Below are 17,135 nucleotides of genomic sequence, written 5' to 3'. Positions count from 1 at the left end.
CAACAACTAGTTTTCAACAAGTTTCACAGCTGAAACTTAGCGCCGCAAGTTTTCCTTTCAAATTCTGCAGTCTTTATCTTTGGCTTAAAGTATTCACTCAGTTTTTCTTTTTCTCTTTGCAGCTGAAAGAATCCCCAGCCACTTTAAAGAAGACTTTAAAAAAAACCCAAACTCAGACAGAGCAGCCTTTTCAGGGAACATACATCTACTCAGACATCTTAAGGTATAAACATACAAAAGCATCTTTAATTTTAGTAAGCCTTCCAAATGTTAACATGTTTCAAAACTTTTCATGCACAAGTAAAAGCCACTGAGCATATTTTAAAATATAGGTCAGAAGGTAAAGACAAAAAAAAACTATCACAAATAGTTGTTTTAGCTGCAGTAAATTTGCAGAAATCTAAATGAAAATGTATTAATAATTAACCAAAAATTTAAAAGCCTAAATAAAAAATCCCTTTCAAATAAGGAGAGCTAAACTTATTTAATGCCTAAAAAAAATTCTACCATCCCAGGAAGAAAATGTACTGTTTCTTCAGAGCTAAAACTTGTTTCAGAAACAAAAATGATCTGATGATACGGATAAATAATCAGGACAGACTTACGTAAAATGGCATTCAAGAAGCATTCATGGACTAGAGTGTATGTGAAAAGAGGAGGATTTCATCAGAACTAACTGACAAATAAAATGCAGCTGCCAAGATCATCTTTATGGACAATAAGGAGGAGCGCACGTATCAGGTCAGTCAGTAAGAAGATTCTTGCAAGTAACAAGCAGAAGAAAAATGAAGGGTCTAGGGATAAGAAACTGAGAAATGCCAACAGAGATAAAAGGCCAGATCTAAGAAATACAGCATAGCAAGTGGCAGTAATAGACACGGCCCAACATGTGGGATGTGAAAATCAAAGATGACTAGAATGTGCATGGATTTTGTAGTCTGCATGAAAAGCAAAACACTGTTAATAGTGAACAATATTACAGGAGATGAGGAATGAATTAGAAATTAGGGTCACAAAAGTGAATAGCAAAGGATTCAGTGTCAACTTTGTTCATAATTGCAGGTTCCCTCCCTTTGGTATTTCATCATCCAAAAAACCATAGTTTAGTCCTAAGACCAAAGAAAAAAGTCAGTAGTGCTGTAGCTGCAGGTCTTCTATAAAGGGCCAGTTAACTCAATAATCCACAAAGGAAAGCACAAGCAAATAAACAAAATCCTAGTTCCTTATCAGAGGGGAGAGAACTAGTTCCCTAAGCATTTACAGCCTGAATGAAAGGCACACAGAACTTTAACTACAAGAATTTGGGACACAACTCATGTTTCCCTACAGTCAGGGCCATGCAAAGAATGATGCCCTCACCAGATGATTGTGCCGTCTTTGAAATTGTAAACAAGTTGCCTCAGGGGCAGAAGAATGTCATCAAAGGAACGATTAGGGGATATCACACAGGAGTGATCAGTAGAAAAACAGTTTGGAAACAACAGCACTTTGGAAACAATGTGAAAAGAACAGCAAGTACTAAACTATATCCTAGTTGATTAGAGTTGCAAGAAGAGATTTTTCAAAGAAAATTCTGTAGTGCAAATGAAAGTATAGCTAAATATCTTTACCGAATTGCTGACTGAAATTAAAACTCTATAAAGCAATCTCAAATCCCCCTTGACATTAAAACAAACAAGGACACGCACAGCCCTCTGCTTTGACTGTCATAATACTTCACTATTTTAACACTGCTGAAACAAGCTTATGATCTATAAATAGTTTTCAGTTATGTTTCAATTTTCTATTACAGAGCTAAACAACAAAATGTATAGTAAAGCAAAGTCAGTATTGAATTATGCTGTTTTACAACAGCTGAGTATGGTGTTCGGAAGCCCATTCACATTGTTAAGGCATTATATTTCTCATATTTTAATTAATCTTACCAAAGCTGAAGTGAATGCAAGCTCTACCCAAAGAGCTTGCAATCAGGGTTCAGAATATTGAGCAATTCAAATGGGACAATCATCCTGATCCCACTTCTTACTAAATTGTAACAGTTTCAAGAAAGATTATTTGACAAAATCAGAACTTAGACAGATTTTTTTAATTGTTAATCGTTTTAATGTTTATTAAAAGATTGTAAAAAAACTTAAGGTATCACTAAGTGACTTTATAACATATCAAAACCATGAAGCTACTTACCTTGCCTTAACATCCTTTATCTTCTTAAGAAGAAGTTCCCTTTTTTCTTTTGCTTTCTTGGATAGATTTTCTCCTTTTAGCATTTGGGAAACAAATGTTTCAACATCTAATAAAGAAAAAAAATAAAAGATAAAATAGCGCTGTAATGAGTTGCCCTGATACTACTGTGAAAAAAACAAGAAAATTATTTTCAGTTCTACACACAGCATAGTTAACGCTCATTTCAGAATCTAAATGGGATACATTTGTTCCCTATCTATTTATGCTTAGGACAGCAAATCCTATGGTGACATTTGATTCTTGCTCACTTAATTATGCTATGTAAGTCCTAACAAATTGCAGTACTATAACAATTACTTTCCATCACCCAAAGTAAGAGATAAAGCTAAAACATCAATATAGCCTTTATTCATGTATTCCTGCCATATTATTTAAGAAGTTCAGGTTTCAAAGATGGTTGAGTAATTTATTATTTCAGCAGTAACAATTACCCAGCTCCTAATATAGGTCATTTACTGGTTACAGCATTTTCAAGTGTTCTCACATTGCCTGTGAACTCCCTGATTGACTAAAGATTCATATCCAAAGCCTTAATCTTGAAAACAACTAGGTAGGCACAATAACCATATCAAAAGAGTCAAGCTCAACGGCGTGCTTTAAGCACACCTGCAATTGTAGAATCACAAACTAAGGCTCTAACCTGCACTGTAATTCTTCATTCTTATACAGATTATACATTTATATAGTCGTGTAGAAACAAAGCATTCCATAAAGGTTACCACGGTTCTTTTAATATGGCAAATATCCATTCCACAGGATAAAAGCAATGCAGTGTCTGAGAATTTGGGGGAGTGTAACTCCTCCAGCAGTGTGTTTTCTTCATTAGCAAAAACAACAGCAATAGCCAACTGTAAAATTTTCTTACAGTTACCAATCAACATACGACTACCCCAAAAACAGAAAAGTAGAAATACAACCAGAAAATCCTGCTTGTTAACTTAAATGTCTCACCTCTACAGATAATAATTGCTCATTGAATAAGAGCAAGCAAACGTAAGTAAAAAAAAAACCACCCTCACACAGTGCCTGCCCACCCCCCATAGACACACACATAGATAGACAGATAGATAGATAGGTATAGATATATATACACACACACTTTGGCTCACTCCATGTAGATGCAAATAGACATGGACAGTACTATTTTAATCCTCTAACTTTTCCAATCAGATATTTCATTTTAATACAGAAATATCAAACAGCCAGCTAAGTTCTCAAATGTTTGCATGCAAAAGTTTACATGAATATTTACTGCAGATTTCCTAAATTAAAAACTTAATTGGCTGCTTTTTTTTCATAAAACAAACATATCACACTTTATATTACAGGCTGCAAGAAAACAAGTCAAAAGTTACTGTTTGAGAACACTAGCATAGCTATTACAAAGACATTGTTCTTTATAAATAATTTACCAGATTACTATTTAGATGTTTAGAATTGTGTCTTCACAAAGTGTGGCAAAATCATTCATTTTTAAAGTATTTTAGAGTTTTGAAGAATGATATTGTTCTCCCTCCTCATAAGACAGAGAATCGTCCCCATTATATTTTCCAACGAAGTTCCGAATGGGGGAGACCCTCAGTTCTGTGGCATTCCTTCTTTAAAAGGACAGAAGGAAAGGCACTTAACGTCTATTAATGAATCCTCCAGACACACCCCCAACAGCCTCTCTGCCATACACCAAGCACCCCCAGAAAGATTTTGTCCTAATCCATGGAAAAAGTACACATCTTCATAAATTCCAATGACTGGAATTGCCAATCAAGCTTCCAGATGAGGACTTACAGAATCTAAAGATACTGACCAACTACAAAACCTGGGTCAAAAAAACGATACTTTCACTACTGAGAGCAAAAACAAAAACCATCAACAGTTTTTCTCTCAATGAAACCTAACAGGATTTTCCAGTACAGACCAACCTTTCACTCCGAGAGGGACAGCCTGATTAAATATTTGTTCCTTCCTACTTTTACATATTTATTTCAAAAATTATATAGCAGCTTCAAAGTTCTACCTAGGTAGCAATATGCAAAAATTTAGAGGAATTAGTCATGTTCATAAATCAGGAGCAATGCTTGCAAAGTAACCTTTGAACACTAATTAATCACAGAACTTGACTTCAGAAGTCTTCATTTAAACTCAGTGGGTTTCTTTACTTCTTGGAAAAGCTCAAAACCCAGGTGAGAATTCTGCCATCTCAGAACCTCAGATTTTCACTCTCAAATCTTTATTCAAATACAAATGTTCAGATAATTAAGGAGTATGTGGGGAAGAGAAAGCCAGCTGACTATCATAAGCAAGAACTACCACTTCTGGCTTAAAATACACTGTAAATAAAAAAATTTGAGGACTAACTACAGTGCTGACAGAATTTGTTCTTTTACAAAAGACCTTGGACTTCTAAAGCAGAAATAATGGAGAATTTTCAGCCATGGAGGGACAGGGCAGAAGTAGATGCTGCATTTATTTTCAGTACGCAGAGAGCTGGAGAAGACAGAAAGAGCAGGCATGCACAAGATCCTGACAAGTTTGTTGTTTCTAAATAGCAGCAGTTACAGAGAACCCATCACTGGGATGGCATCCCTCTCCCATGAGATGATAAAAGAAGTTCTCAAAGGTTAGGTATCCACAATCAGAAAGCATTGCACTCATCATGGAACACTATTACTTCCATATGTCCAGAAAAACCATATGGTTTGATTGATCATAACCCCAAAATATGAAGACAGACCTGACATACACATGATCTTCAACAGGATGCTAAAGAATCAGTTTACCTGAAAATACACTTTACTGTATCATAGATTTTTCTTATTACACAGAATGTTACATCAGAACATAAGATGTGTTCTGACCTAGTGTTGTAAATCCATCTAAGATATGCCAGATGCACAAGATGAGTAACATCCTAAGCTCCTCTGGACAAGAAGCCAGCAAGTTATCTAAATTATGATCATCTCTTCACTACCTGTACTTCCACATTGTGGAAGAATATGGAAGGAGCAGTCACTGCTGTTAGAGAAAGCTTTATACCACTGGCTTAACATAAAGGAATGTTCCTGTAATTTCTCTGACATTGCACAAAGTGATTTACCTTGGAATGAGAACAGAACTTGGGACTTCAATATGACAGATCCAAGCTTCATACAGTAAACTTCAAACAGAAGCAGCAAGATGTACCCATTTTTCACCACAAGTCTACTTGCTCTTCCCTCTCCAGGATGATCCGCAACATGATCTCTCCTCTGCTAGGTTAATACTATACTGAAAATGAAACCACTACTCACAAGCACTTGAGTGTAGATGTGTTTCAGGCTTCAGTAGCAGTTGATCCATTGAGGAATTTAAAAAGAAATAAAAGATAAACTCCAAAAAGAAAACCTCTTTGAACAGATTTCTGATTTAAAAGAATTTAACTAATCAGTTACCCCATAGCAAACAAAACAAACTACACATTTCCATAAATTCATCCTAACAAACTGAGCAGCTAATTTAGTATCTGCGGAAACCTATTTATCACCTCTTAACTTTTCTTAAGCTTGTGTTAGACTGCCTGATAGCTTGAATACCCATACTTGTTGCTCTGTTTCTTAAAGCTCATGATGTTAAATCTGTTTGCACCCTCCCCAGAGAAATCATTTGCCTGCAGAAATGAGTAAAACCTACCAAACTGAAAGATCCATAAAATGCACTGTCAGTACAGGTTACTAACTGACAGAAAACGGAATTCACACCACAGTCTTGCTCTGTCCACTTCAACAAGCTCATACAGTTCAAAGCTTACGTGCTACTTCATGGAATTAGCTAAAATGCCATTTTAATCTTATTTTCATTTGCATTTCTTTTGCAAGGAGAAAAGCTAAGATTTATTTAGCATTTCACTGTTAAAACAGTTTATGGTTCTCTTTACTTCAATGATTATAAACAGACAACACTGTGAGATTTTAATTGTTTTAAAGTCTTTGGAGCTATTTTCTTTAATGAAGGCTGATAACACACAGATGGAATTTTTCAAGAACATTGTAAATTTTTAGCCCAAAGCAAGTGCTGTGTTAAAGAGTGCTAATCATAACAAATCATAGCACTATTGTTGTTTACAGGGTTTAATACTGTAATTATAAGTCACACTTTATAAACAAACATACTTAGGACAGAACTACCTCAATTTTGCATCAGGGTGGGCCAAATAGATTCTCACAGAGGCACCCAAACACTGTGTGCTAGGTCTTCCTTTCTCACCTCCTCCACCAGATAACATGATTTGCTTATCAAAAAGTTAGTCACTTCATCATGGACACATGAGTTCACACCATGAAGACGACAAGAGAACAATCAGAAACTGGTGATGAGATGGGTGTGTTCCCAATCACACAGCCGGGCACACACACAACTCCCTCTCCATGACCCAAGGAGAATGCAAGCCCCTGTTCCAAGGCTGGACATGAACCCATCATCACATGACAAGGGTCAGTTGCGTGGGGTAACCCGGCAGAGGTACTACCAGTCACACATAAAGATAATAACAGGTTGGCAGAACAATTCCTCCAGCCACCAGCCTTGTCCCATCTCTCTCTTCCACCTCAAGGACTGAGAGCCAGAAGCCAGCTGCCAGCCAGAGAATGTGGGAAGGCAGGCCAGAGAATTTTGGAAAGTAGCTGCAAGCTAGGCACATTTGTTACACACACACTATCCAAAGGTGACCAACATTAAACAGACTGCCATGTATTTTTCAACTTTACATGGGCTGGCATTAGAAAGCAATTAATTAATTTCATTTCAAAGTTTTCACGTGATTCATTAATAGGGAACAGGTCTGAAGACAAACTATCAAGCAATATCTGCCACTGCCTGTTCTCTTGCACAAAGAAATATTTGAGGATTTTGCTTCTGCTCTCCCCCTGCCTTCCCAGCTATACTTACAAGTCTCTCTCCAGTTTGCTAAATTGCCTTTTAAATATATATACACTTAATCAGAAACAGAACACATGATGTAAAATAATCTTGGACTGGAACTCCAAGATGTCTAAAAATACCACATTTATCCAGCCTAACAAGAGAGTGAGCATTCCTTTTAGCGCAAAGTCCTGGAAAAGACCACCTTTAGAAAATGCTGTACCTTAAATCCCCAAAAGCAAGGTTATGTTGCTGTGTTGACACACACAAAGTATCATGAAAAACGTTGATGGTCAACAGTTTTATTAGTGATTTAGAAAGAAGAAGTGGTCACAAACTGCTAAGAGTCTTCAAATGAAGTAAACTGATACGACATCTCTTTTAAGAGATTAAAGAAGACAAATTATAATCAAGGACTATATATGTCTAATCTCATTGGCTGAGTAGTTGAGTATCCTCTCTCTACATTAAAGAGGTGAGAAAAGATAAAGCTGTATATTAACTACATCACAAAAAAACCCCACCAGTACAAATCATGATCAAGTTACAAAGTGATTCCAAATGAACTATAATAAAAAATGTTAAGGATTAACCTAAAGATTTACACTGTATGCCACATTATGCTGCATCTATTATGGTTTGTTGACATATGATTATGAAAGAAACGTAAACCCAGTCAGATGAGAAAGATAGACTCCATGTTAATTGAAAAAGACAAACTAAGTGAATAATGAGTATATAAAAAATAGCCTATGCCATTTTTATCACCCGTATATGACACTTATTCCCAAATTTATGGCAGAGACAATTGAACTATGTTTCAAATCACTGGAGGTTATTTCTTACCAGGAATCCCTCTGTGCACTTTTTTCACCTCACTGTTTCTATTCTTAATCCATTACTATTGAAATACATACATATTACCAAAGCTGTAAATACATGTCTACTTAAAAGATGTCTACAATAATCACCCTAGTTTATCTTGTACAGATGGATTCTTCAGCAAGAACTGGCATTTGTTAAAGCCTTTGAAACATGAAAATGATACTTTTAAAAAAGAGTAAAGTTTTAAACAATAATATCCTTTTAAATTTGAACCAGCCAATGAAGAAGAGCTATACTGTACCTAGGTGGCTTTTTCTATGACAAGCATGTACCGAGCAAGTCCAGGAACAGTTGACATGGAAGATGAAAAAGGACTGTTCATATTCTGGGTATCAGGGGTAAATATAACTACTGTAGCACCCAAAAATAAAAGGTAAGCTAAAGTAAACTCACACACTGGATCCACTGTCTTGTACTTCTCTTGCCTTGCCCTTTTCTGCATGCTGTTTCCAAAATGCAACTAAACCAAGTAGGCAAACAATATTATTTTGAAGAAAAAAATGAGAGACATCACACTGAAAAAGGCAATTTGGACAATACAACTCAGCATTTAAACAAACTGAATAAATTCTGGGTAGAGATGATCTGTAGAGCAAGGACATTGTTTTCTGTTTAGTTTTGAGGTTTTGTTTAATAGAACAAGGAAAATAGATATTAGGATGGGATATAAGGTTCCATATGAACTAGAGAAAAATTTATTCTATTTTTATAGCAAAAAATATTTGTAACTTTTAAAATATGAATACAGAAGATTCAAACAAGAAATACTGCCAAGTGTGAAAGGAAAACTGAATTTAAAAAAAAGGCAATATTACCCACATTGTAGTCACGAGTTCCAAGAAGAGGGGAAAAATATAAATGATACATATATCTAATGATCATGACACCACCAAAAACTTCAAAAAAATAAAGAAGTCTCACCTCCAACTAAATCTTTAATACTGAAAAAACTCAACACTTTTTTTTTTCAATCAAGGTGACTGAAGCCACCAGTCTGATTTACATGACAGAAGAAATAATATGCCCTTGGAGAAGAAGCAGCCTCTGAACTCCTCCTCAACTATGGACAAGCCAAAACTTGGAGTGCGCATAAAAGAGGAAGGAAAAATAAAAGTGAGCAGGCCTCTAACAATCTATGTAACCAATAATAATTTAAGGGGACAAAAAAAAAGTAACATTCCACTTTGCCAAACATGCACAAAAAGATCCTGAACACATAAACACAACAAAGGATACCTTTTCAAAAGAAGAAAAGACAAAGTGAAGCTGGGCTTCCTTCACTAAATTCCAAAATCTCAAGCATCATCTAGAAGGTGCAGGGACACGGGTAGGGAATAAAGAAGTTATTACACTACCACACATCTCCCACGTGTAAAGAAGGAGATAACAGAGCAACAAAATTACTTTCTCCTCCTACCAGAAGTTCGTCTCATGACCAGAGGACCCTATTTCTGTCTCCAGTGTTTCCCTCCCACCACTTGAACAAGTCAGAGGAGACAGGATGGGATTGTGCAATCCCAATAATCCTCTGCAATAAGCCTGTTGCCACACTGACCTTTCCCCTTCAACTTTACAGAAACAGCTTCCTCCTGTTTGCAACTAATGCAGTTAGCCCTGAACTCAAGCTGTGCTTCTGCCTGGAACATTTCAGCGCCACTGACATGCAACTACAATGACCCTGCCAGCATGTGTGACAGAATTTGGTTTTGCGTTAAAGATATAATATTGTTTAGGTTCAAAGTAAAGCACTCACAAGTCAGAAAGTTTCCTGTGCAACTTTAATTCATCCCCTGGTGTGTTTATTCCCATTATCACCATGTTTAACTGCAGGAGCACTTAGTATGTTTTCCAGCAGGACCCCTACTTGTTCAGCATAGTTGGGGGACGTACTCCAACCATCAATCAAAAGTGAGCAGGGATAAGGAAATCCATATGATCACTCCTCCACTTGTTGCAGAAGTTGGAAACAGTAGGCAAAAAGGCCAAGAAAAGGACCAAGAGCAGAAGAGCATATTTATAAGATATTGTACCTCTGAGCGCCTCACTGCTAAGTGAATATCAGCCTAAAAAACAGTACTTCGTGCTAGCCATTAACTGCATGTTCTCAACAGAACCTGCTATGAAGAAGTGCCTGGCACTCATAATGGCCACTGAATACAGACATCCAACTCACATTATTTTCTGGAGAAACCAGCACAGCATGGAAGCAGGTGAATTTGAATTCTAATTCTGTTCTACCATTGACTATTTTTTGCGCCCCCCAATCACATCTTGTTTATTATACTGATTTTATCAATGGTAAAACAATATTCTCTCCTCTCAAAGAGGTGCTGAATCAATAATTGTGAGCTATTAAAATAATACATTAAGAAGCACCTTCAAAGAAGAGCATGCAGAAATTAATAACTATCTACTCACTGCAGTCTTTGCACTGTGTAAGAGTTTCTCAATGAATAGTAAAGATATTACAGAGCTCCCTTCCCCCTTCAATCACCAGACATCTTCACTACATAAATAATTTGAGCAAAAAGAAGCAGAAGACTACATAATTGAAGATTACCAGATCCTACAGATATCAGTGAAAGAACTGTTCATAGAGCCTGGATTACTGTAGTTTCTAACTGTCATGCACTTGATCGATAACCTTAAAAAAAAGAGAGGCTAACACACACAAACTCTAAAAAGCAATGCCATATTTTTGTTAAATTAAACAGGTTATTAAATTTTAACATTGTATAACCATAATTATCCTTATATTTGTTTCCCTTTGGTAATTCTGAAAGTAAGAATTAAAATCTAAAAACAAATATTTAAAGATCATTGCTAAATCATTCCATTGTCTTCTTAATTTCAATTCTATAGATAGCACTAAAGAAATCATCTCTCTTTCTTCCAGAAAAGCTGAAGTGGTACACACTGTACAGACACTAGATATCTGTATATAACTTAGGCTGCTGATCATAGAGACTCTGAAAGCACATATACACAACCCTTTTGAGGAAAAATAGGTGTTTTCAGTTTCACTTCAAAATAAAAACTATTGTGTCTCTCTTTCCATGGCGGACTGGATAAAGATAGAGAGAAGAACAAGTTGTGTAAATGAGGACCATGACTGAAAAACAAATCACAGTCTGGAATGATCCCCTCTGTATCACATCCTCCCCCTCAAAAAAAAAATTCTTAAAACACTTAAAACTTTCAAGAGTTTCAAGAAAAGCTTCACCCAGTGAAACCAGTATCTAAACAAACACTTTATCTGATCACAAGCTCCAGAATACAGTAATGCCTCACAAAACACCAAAGTTTGGAAAGGCTAAGGATAATATTTGTTTTTTCTAAATGATTAAACACCTATTCCATGATAAAATGGATGACAAGCTTTCCTTTTTTTTTTTTTCTGGTGGCCTTCCATGCAAATTTTACTACAGATGTTACGATCTGCAAATACCATACTTAGAAACCTGCAAATACCATACTTAGAAACCGTACTCAGGAAACACTTAAGACAGTTGGCAGATGATGAGATGTGGTGAGAACAACACGTTTCAAGCATTAGCTCTTACAATCAAAAGTGTTAAAAAAAGAATAGTCTTCCAAAGGTGACGAGTTTCACTAGATTCCAGCAGGTCCTCAGCCATATAATTGAATGCTTGACCTCAGAAGGAAGATTTCGAAAGGCATGGGCAATTTGAATGGCTAAGTCAGAGCTACACGAGTTCCTGTGGCAGAAACAGAAGTTCTCAGAAGAAGGAGAGTCCCACTGTAACTAAAATGCTTTCAGGATAGCAAACTTTTCAAAAGATAACAGTAAAACCAAACTTTAAGTACACAATTTATTTTAATGAACAACAAAACAAATTTTAAAAAATTAAAGTCTTGAAGGTAAAAGACAACGACCCGTATTCTGAATTCTCTATTGACACTATTGCTGACAACCTTGCACGGTGAGAAGTCATCCCATTCCCACGCTCCAACGGTTCCCAAGAGCGTGGGCAGCCACGGTCAGAAGTGTGTGACTGATAAGACAACACACCAGCAATCCAGCATCCCCTCCGTGAGCTGCTCAGCTGCTTAGCGGGGAAGTTCATTACTTTTTATCAGCTGGTTCGGGCAGCCGGCCCTGCCCGCACACCCCGGGAGGGGTCACTTCCCCCCGGCGGCTCGGCGGTGCCCGGGCGGCCGCATCCCGCACACGCGTGTCCGCGGCAGCCCCGCACCGCCGGCGGAGCCCCCCGGACGCTGCGGGGGCCGGACCGCTCCTTCCCCCCTGCGGGAAAGGGAACCGCGGCGCTGCGGGTCCCAGGGACGGGAACGGCGAGGGGAAGTGACCAGGGAGGGGAAGCCGGGGGGGAAAGACGGAACCCCCAAGTGCCTGCAGGGGAAGCGATCGCCCCGCGCTCGCCAAGAAGCGCCCCGCCGGGGCCGCGGCTCCGGTGGCTGCTCCTCCCGCACGCCGCGACTCGCCCGGCTCGGCACAGCCCCGCCGACCCGCCCCCCTCGGCATCCCCTCCGCCCGCCCCCCGGGAAGAAAGCCCTCCCTCCCTGCTCTCACCTGCCAGGAGGCTGCAAACGTCCTCGGGGACGACGGGCACGGCGGGAGCGCATGACATGGTGCGGGCAGCGGGGACGGGGCGCGGGCGGGGCTGCGCGGCTCGGACCGGACCGGCCCCGCCACCGGGACGACGCGCAGGACACGCCCCCGGCACCCTGGCACGGCCGCGCGACATGGGGCGGGGCTTCGCGACACGGAGGCGGGGGTTGGGGCCGTGTGGGCGGGGTTTGGCCCCGTGGAGGCGTGGTTCGTGTCCCGGGAGGCGTGGTTTAGTGTCGGGGGCGGGGCTTCGCGCCGCTCCCCGGTCCCTACTCGCTCGCCCCGCCCGCCCCAGTGTCGCGCATGCGCTTCACCTCCCCCCGCGTTTATACCCTTGCCCCGAGGGCACTGGCTACCACGTGATCGTTGCTGGCGGCCATTCTGCGTGAGGGCACCACGGACCAGAATCAAACATGGCGCTCCGCGTTTGCTCCCGCTGCTCATCTCCGCCCAGGAGAAGGTGGCTATTGGATAAGAGAGCCCAGAAACCCTTTCTGATTGGTCCGTTGGTTGTCCCGCCCACCAAGCTTAGGGCTGGCGTCCCCACACTCTCGCGGGCCGGGGTCTCGGGAGTGATGGGTGCGGAGGGTGGTATTTGGGGGACTTAATTTCTTCCAGTTGTGTTTCCAGGTTTCGTTCGGAGCATGGTTCTGACCTTGTCTCAGTCGGCCCTCTGGCGCTACCAGTGTCAGGTTTGGGATAGCAGGCTACAGCCCCCGCCCTGCGGGTGTCCCAGTGGTCGCAGGTTGCAAAACCAAGGCATGGAACTTGAGGAAGTCACGTGCACAAGAGGCACGCAGTAAAATAAGAAATGGGAAGTGCCCCAGTGGGAACAGGCCCGTTGGTATGGGCGCTGCTAGCGCAGGTGTGTGGGCAGGGGCAGGAAGAGGTGCTGGTCCTCAGCAGCACAGCTGGGCTGCTGGAATGGCAGAGTTTGTTCAAGTTTTGCTTACGGAGCAGCTTTAGTATGTTTTTCCCCGGAAATCCCTGGTCATTTGCATTTGGAGCATATCAGTGTTGTAATATATTTAGTGTAGAAACGGTCAAAGTAAGCTCCTAGCATGTGCTTCTCTGACCTGGGCGGTTCTGGCTGTGTCTGTTACTGCTACAGAAAGTGTTTGTGTCAGAGCTGCGGTTGTGTTAGCACATCTGTGTATCATACCAGCCTAGGAAAAACAGCAAGGAGAAGAAGTTACATTTAAAAAATTTCAGCTTTACACCAGTGTAAATATATTAACATTTGGGGCACAGCTGGCAGTGCAGCTGTACCAGTCAGGTATAAACAGCTTCATACTTCTGCTTGAGGTAGCTGTGCTCGCTGGAGTCTGCAATGTAGACGTGGTGTTAGATTATATTGTTCTGACCTCTCACATCTCTTTTAATCGCATAGAACAACTCATTTTAAATATGTTGGCATTTTCAAAGCACTGCACCTTTATTACCTGACCTTATGGCCAGCCTGGCTGAAACTCAAGGAGTGAACTAACTGACCTTTATAATGTTGCTTAATGATTTTTATGTTACTTATCTAATTTCAATTCAACTGTAATAAACATGCACAGGCATCTGGGTGCATATGTGTATAAATAGATCTTGCCTCTTTATTTGTATAAATACCTACTACTCATCTGGTACGAGAATATGTTTGATTAATTTTTCTGTGGCTGGCAAGGAGGGCTCTTTGGGCTTATGTTAAATTACACATTTCAGATGGGCAGTCTTGGGAAGCTGCCATAAGAAGTGGGAAAATGGCTTGTAGTCTAATTTGCTTGCCCTTTTTCAGGTTAATCATAATCCTACTTTTTTGTGTTGACTTTATAGCTCCGTCTATTTCTGTTCCAGAAGTGTGTCATTTGAACTCTGTTGAAGTCTTTGTTTTGAGATCACTTCCCTGATGATTTATTCCATATGTTTATCATTTGTGTAAGCTTATCCTGAGTTTCAGAACATACTTCATGGGAAGAAATAACTTACCTTTATTATTTCCCGCCTCCCCGTACTCTAGTCGCTCTGACTTTTTCTACTTATGTTTTTTGTTAAAGACCTCCTTGTTGTTGCACTGAAGACCAGCCCATCACACAGTCTTCAAGATTTGTGACCAGGCCTATTTTAAGCCTTGTTAAGTTCCAGATTTACTTATAGTTCCCTAATTTTTAAATCTACTGCTAATAGGAAGCATAATTCAAAACAGACTCCTTCCAGAAACAAGTCTGGCTTCAGTGATCTTTCAGCCTGGTTTCTGAGGATTCCACAGCTTGTGCCTCATCAAAACCAGACACACCACTTCGGCTAATCAGGCCCATGGATCAGGGGTTCTTGATGTGTGGGAAGCAACGCCACAGGGAACACACAGAACTTTATTGTCCTTTTGTGTAGGGAGAGTTACGAAAACAGGGATTTCAGGAGGGAATCTGCAGACAGCCTACAGCAACACAGCTGTAGGAAGAATAAACTTTCCTATTCAGGAGCAGCATCACCATTGCCTCACCTCCATGAAAAAATGTGGCATATCTGGTGTACTGGGAAATCCAGCATTTTTCTGTTATGTGTTCTACTTTTCTGCAGCCATGCTTTTAAAACTTAGATTCTAGGAGATGAATGAAACAGGACTTGTGTGCAGCTGCTGCTTGTTCTCTACATGTCTTTTAATAGAAAATTAATTGGATTACAGTGCATGCTCCCTGCACTATTTCATATAGGCAGCAGTGGCCTTGTTGAAGCTGCTCTGTGTTCTCGTCTGTTTGTCCTGTTGGCTGTCTGTCTTCTTTTGACAGGTCCAAAACAAAACAGCCAGTCAATAATCAGAATATTTATATTTTTTAATTATTTAATTACAATGAACAGTTGGCAAAGATTTCTGGCATGCACACAGAGCTGTTAAACGGAAAGAGCACTGACTTCCTTTACAGAAGTGCTTTCTTTACAAGGAAAAAACTTTTGGGTTTAAAAAAATCAGGAAATTATGGAATGACAGTGCTTAAACATGGCACCTCTTTATGCGTTTTGACTGTGTTTGCTGCACTGAAGAAAAGCTGTGGTGCCTCTAACAGTGGAAAAGCAGATTCTGAACCCTTTGTCCTCTGGCAAAATATCATTAATTTTTTCTTAGGATTTGCCGCTACTATTCAAGTTAATATTATTTCCTCAAAGGCAGAGATACATTCAGGACAGCACTACAGTTGTTCTGAGAATAAGTTTACAAATTAACTTTGAAGCTTACAGAAGAGCTAATACTTCACGTAAAAACTCGTTATTTCATGTATCTTCTTCTATTCAGAATCCATCTCCATGAAAGCTTCCTATTTTGCTGTCCTTTTACAGGCATTTTATACAGAAACAAAAATCTTGAAGGATTTAAGTACTGTTTGCACAGTTGGGTTGTGTACTTTATTAGGATGTGGAAACATGGTCTTGCATTTAGAATTCAGCCTGTCAAACACGAGCTGAACATGCTTTTCAATTTATGGGATACTTTGATGATCACAAATGGAACTAAAACATACTCAGTGAGACTGTAAAACTTTTAAACACCAAGGGCTTGTTTCTTTATTAGTCTGTATGCTGAAAAATTGCTACAGCAACCTTTTTTTCCTACAGTTTGGAGACTTTGGTGTCACTGTTTCGTGTTCTGACTTACAAAACTGTTGTACTTTGCATTGTGAAGGTAACCTACTATTTATGGAGTGCTTCCGAGACCGGCACTATCTTGCTCACAGTGTTGCCTATCATTTTAAGACCTCAGCTTGAGTAAGTCCCAACAGATTTGAAAACATATGTCAAGAAACACAAGTCCTTCACTTCCCTCTTCTTGTTTTCCAGCTCTACAATCACAGAGAGGTGCTGAACTGAAAAACAGTAAGAATGGTCCCCTAGATCATTTATCGTGTGCTGTATCATAACTACCTGTTCAGCCTTCAGAACTGTTGTTTTTGATGCTGAAGTCTTCAGCTTTCCAAATACGGAGCAAGAAGGACATAGTTTTTCATTTTTGTACTTGAATATTTTCCAGCAGTGTCTAATTTTACCTAACTAAGAATTACCTTTGAAGAGAAAGATCATTGTTTCTTTTATCAAAATTATGGGATAATAAATATAACTTTGAATGATGTTTTCTAAGTATTACATATTGTGGGAAACATTTTTGCATAAACATTTCTTTTTACCTGAGCATCCATTAGTTTGTATAGGATTGTGCATTATTCAATATTTTATTAGACAAAAGAAATATTATGTATCTCATCAAGTTCAGTGTCTTGTTTAAAAAAATTTTTATTAAGAAAACTCAGATAAAGGCTTCAGAGTTTCATTTTGAAGTGATTTTCCAGCTGGATTGATTCAAATGGAACATCCTGACATTTAGTTCTGGCACAGGTGTAAGATTTCCATGGACGTTATGTCTCATGAAAATCTATGAAAGAAATCCATGAAAGGAAAGCCAAAGATAACTCCCCAAATGTCACAGAAGAAGACCTGCTGCTCATCATGCAAGTAGTGCCAATGAAGTCTGGAGGCAACCAGACTT

General features: G+C 39.5%; 1 protein-coding gene across 3 annotated transcripts in view; it reads right to left on the bottom strand.

The window, feature by feature from the left end:
- The window catches only part of SKAP2 (src kinase associated phosphoprotein 2), a 118,280-nt gene extending 105,388 nt beyond the window's left edge, over positions 1–12,892 (bottom strand). For all 3 annotated transcript variants that reach the window (XM_051808448.1, XM_051808449.1, XM_051808450.1), the window contains exons 1-2: positions 12,575–12,892; positions 2,185–2,290 (exon numbers count right to left, since the gene is read on the bottom strand). In XM_051808448.1, coding sequence (XP_051664408.1) covers positions 2,185–2,290; positions 12,575–12,749 — 281 coding nt within the window. In that variant the 5' untranslated portion in view covers positions 12,750–12,892. The remainder of the gene's footprint in view (positions 1–2,184; positions 2,291–12,574) is intronic.
- Between the last annotated feature and the right edge of the window lie 4,243 nt (positions 12,893–17,135).

The sequence above is a fragment of the Manacus candei genome, unplaced genomic scaffold, assembly GCF_025592945.1.
Source record: "Manacus candei isolate 608988 ecotype Guabito, Panama unplaced genomic scaffold, ASM2559294v1 h1tg000072l, whole genome shotgun sequence".
Lineage (NCBI taxonomy): Eukaryota > Metazoa > Chordata > Aves > Passeriformes > Pipridae > Manacus > Manacus candei.
This window is presented reverse-complemented; position numbering and strand designations above follow the sequence as displayed.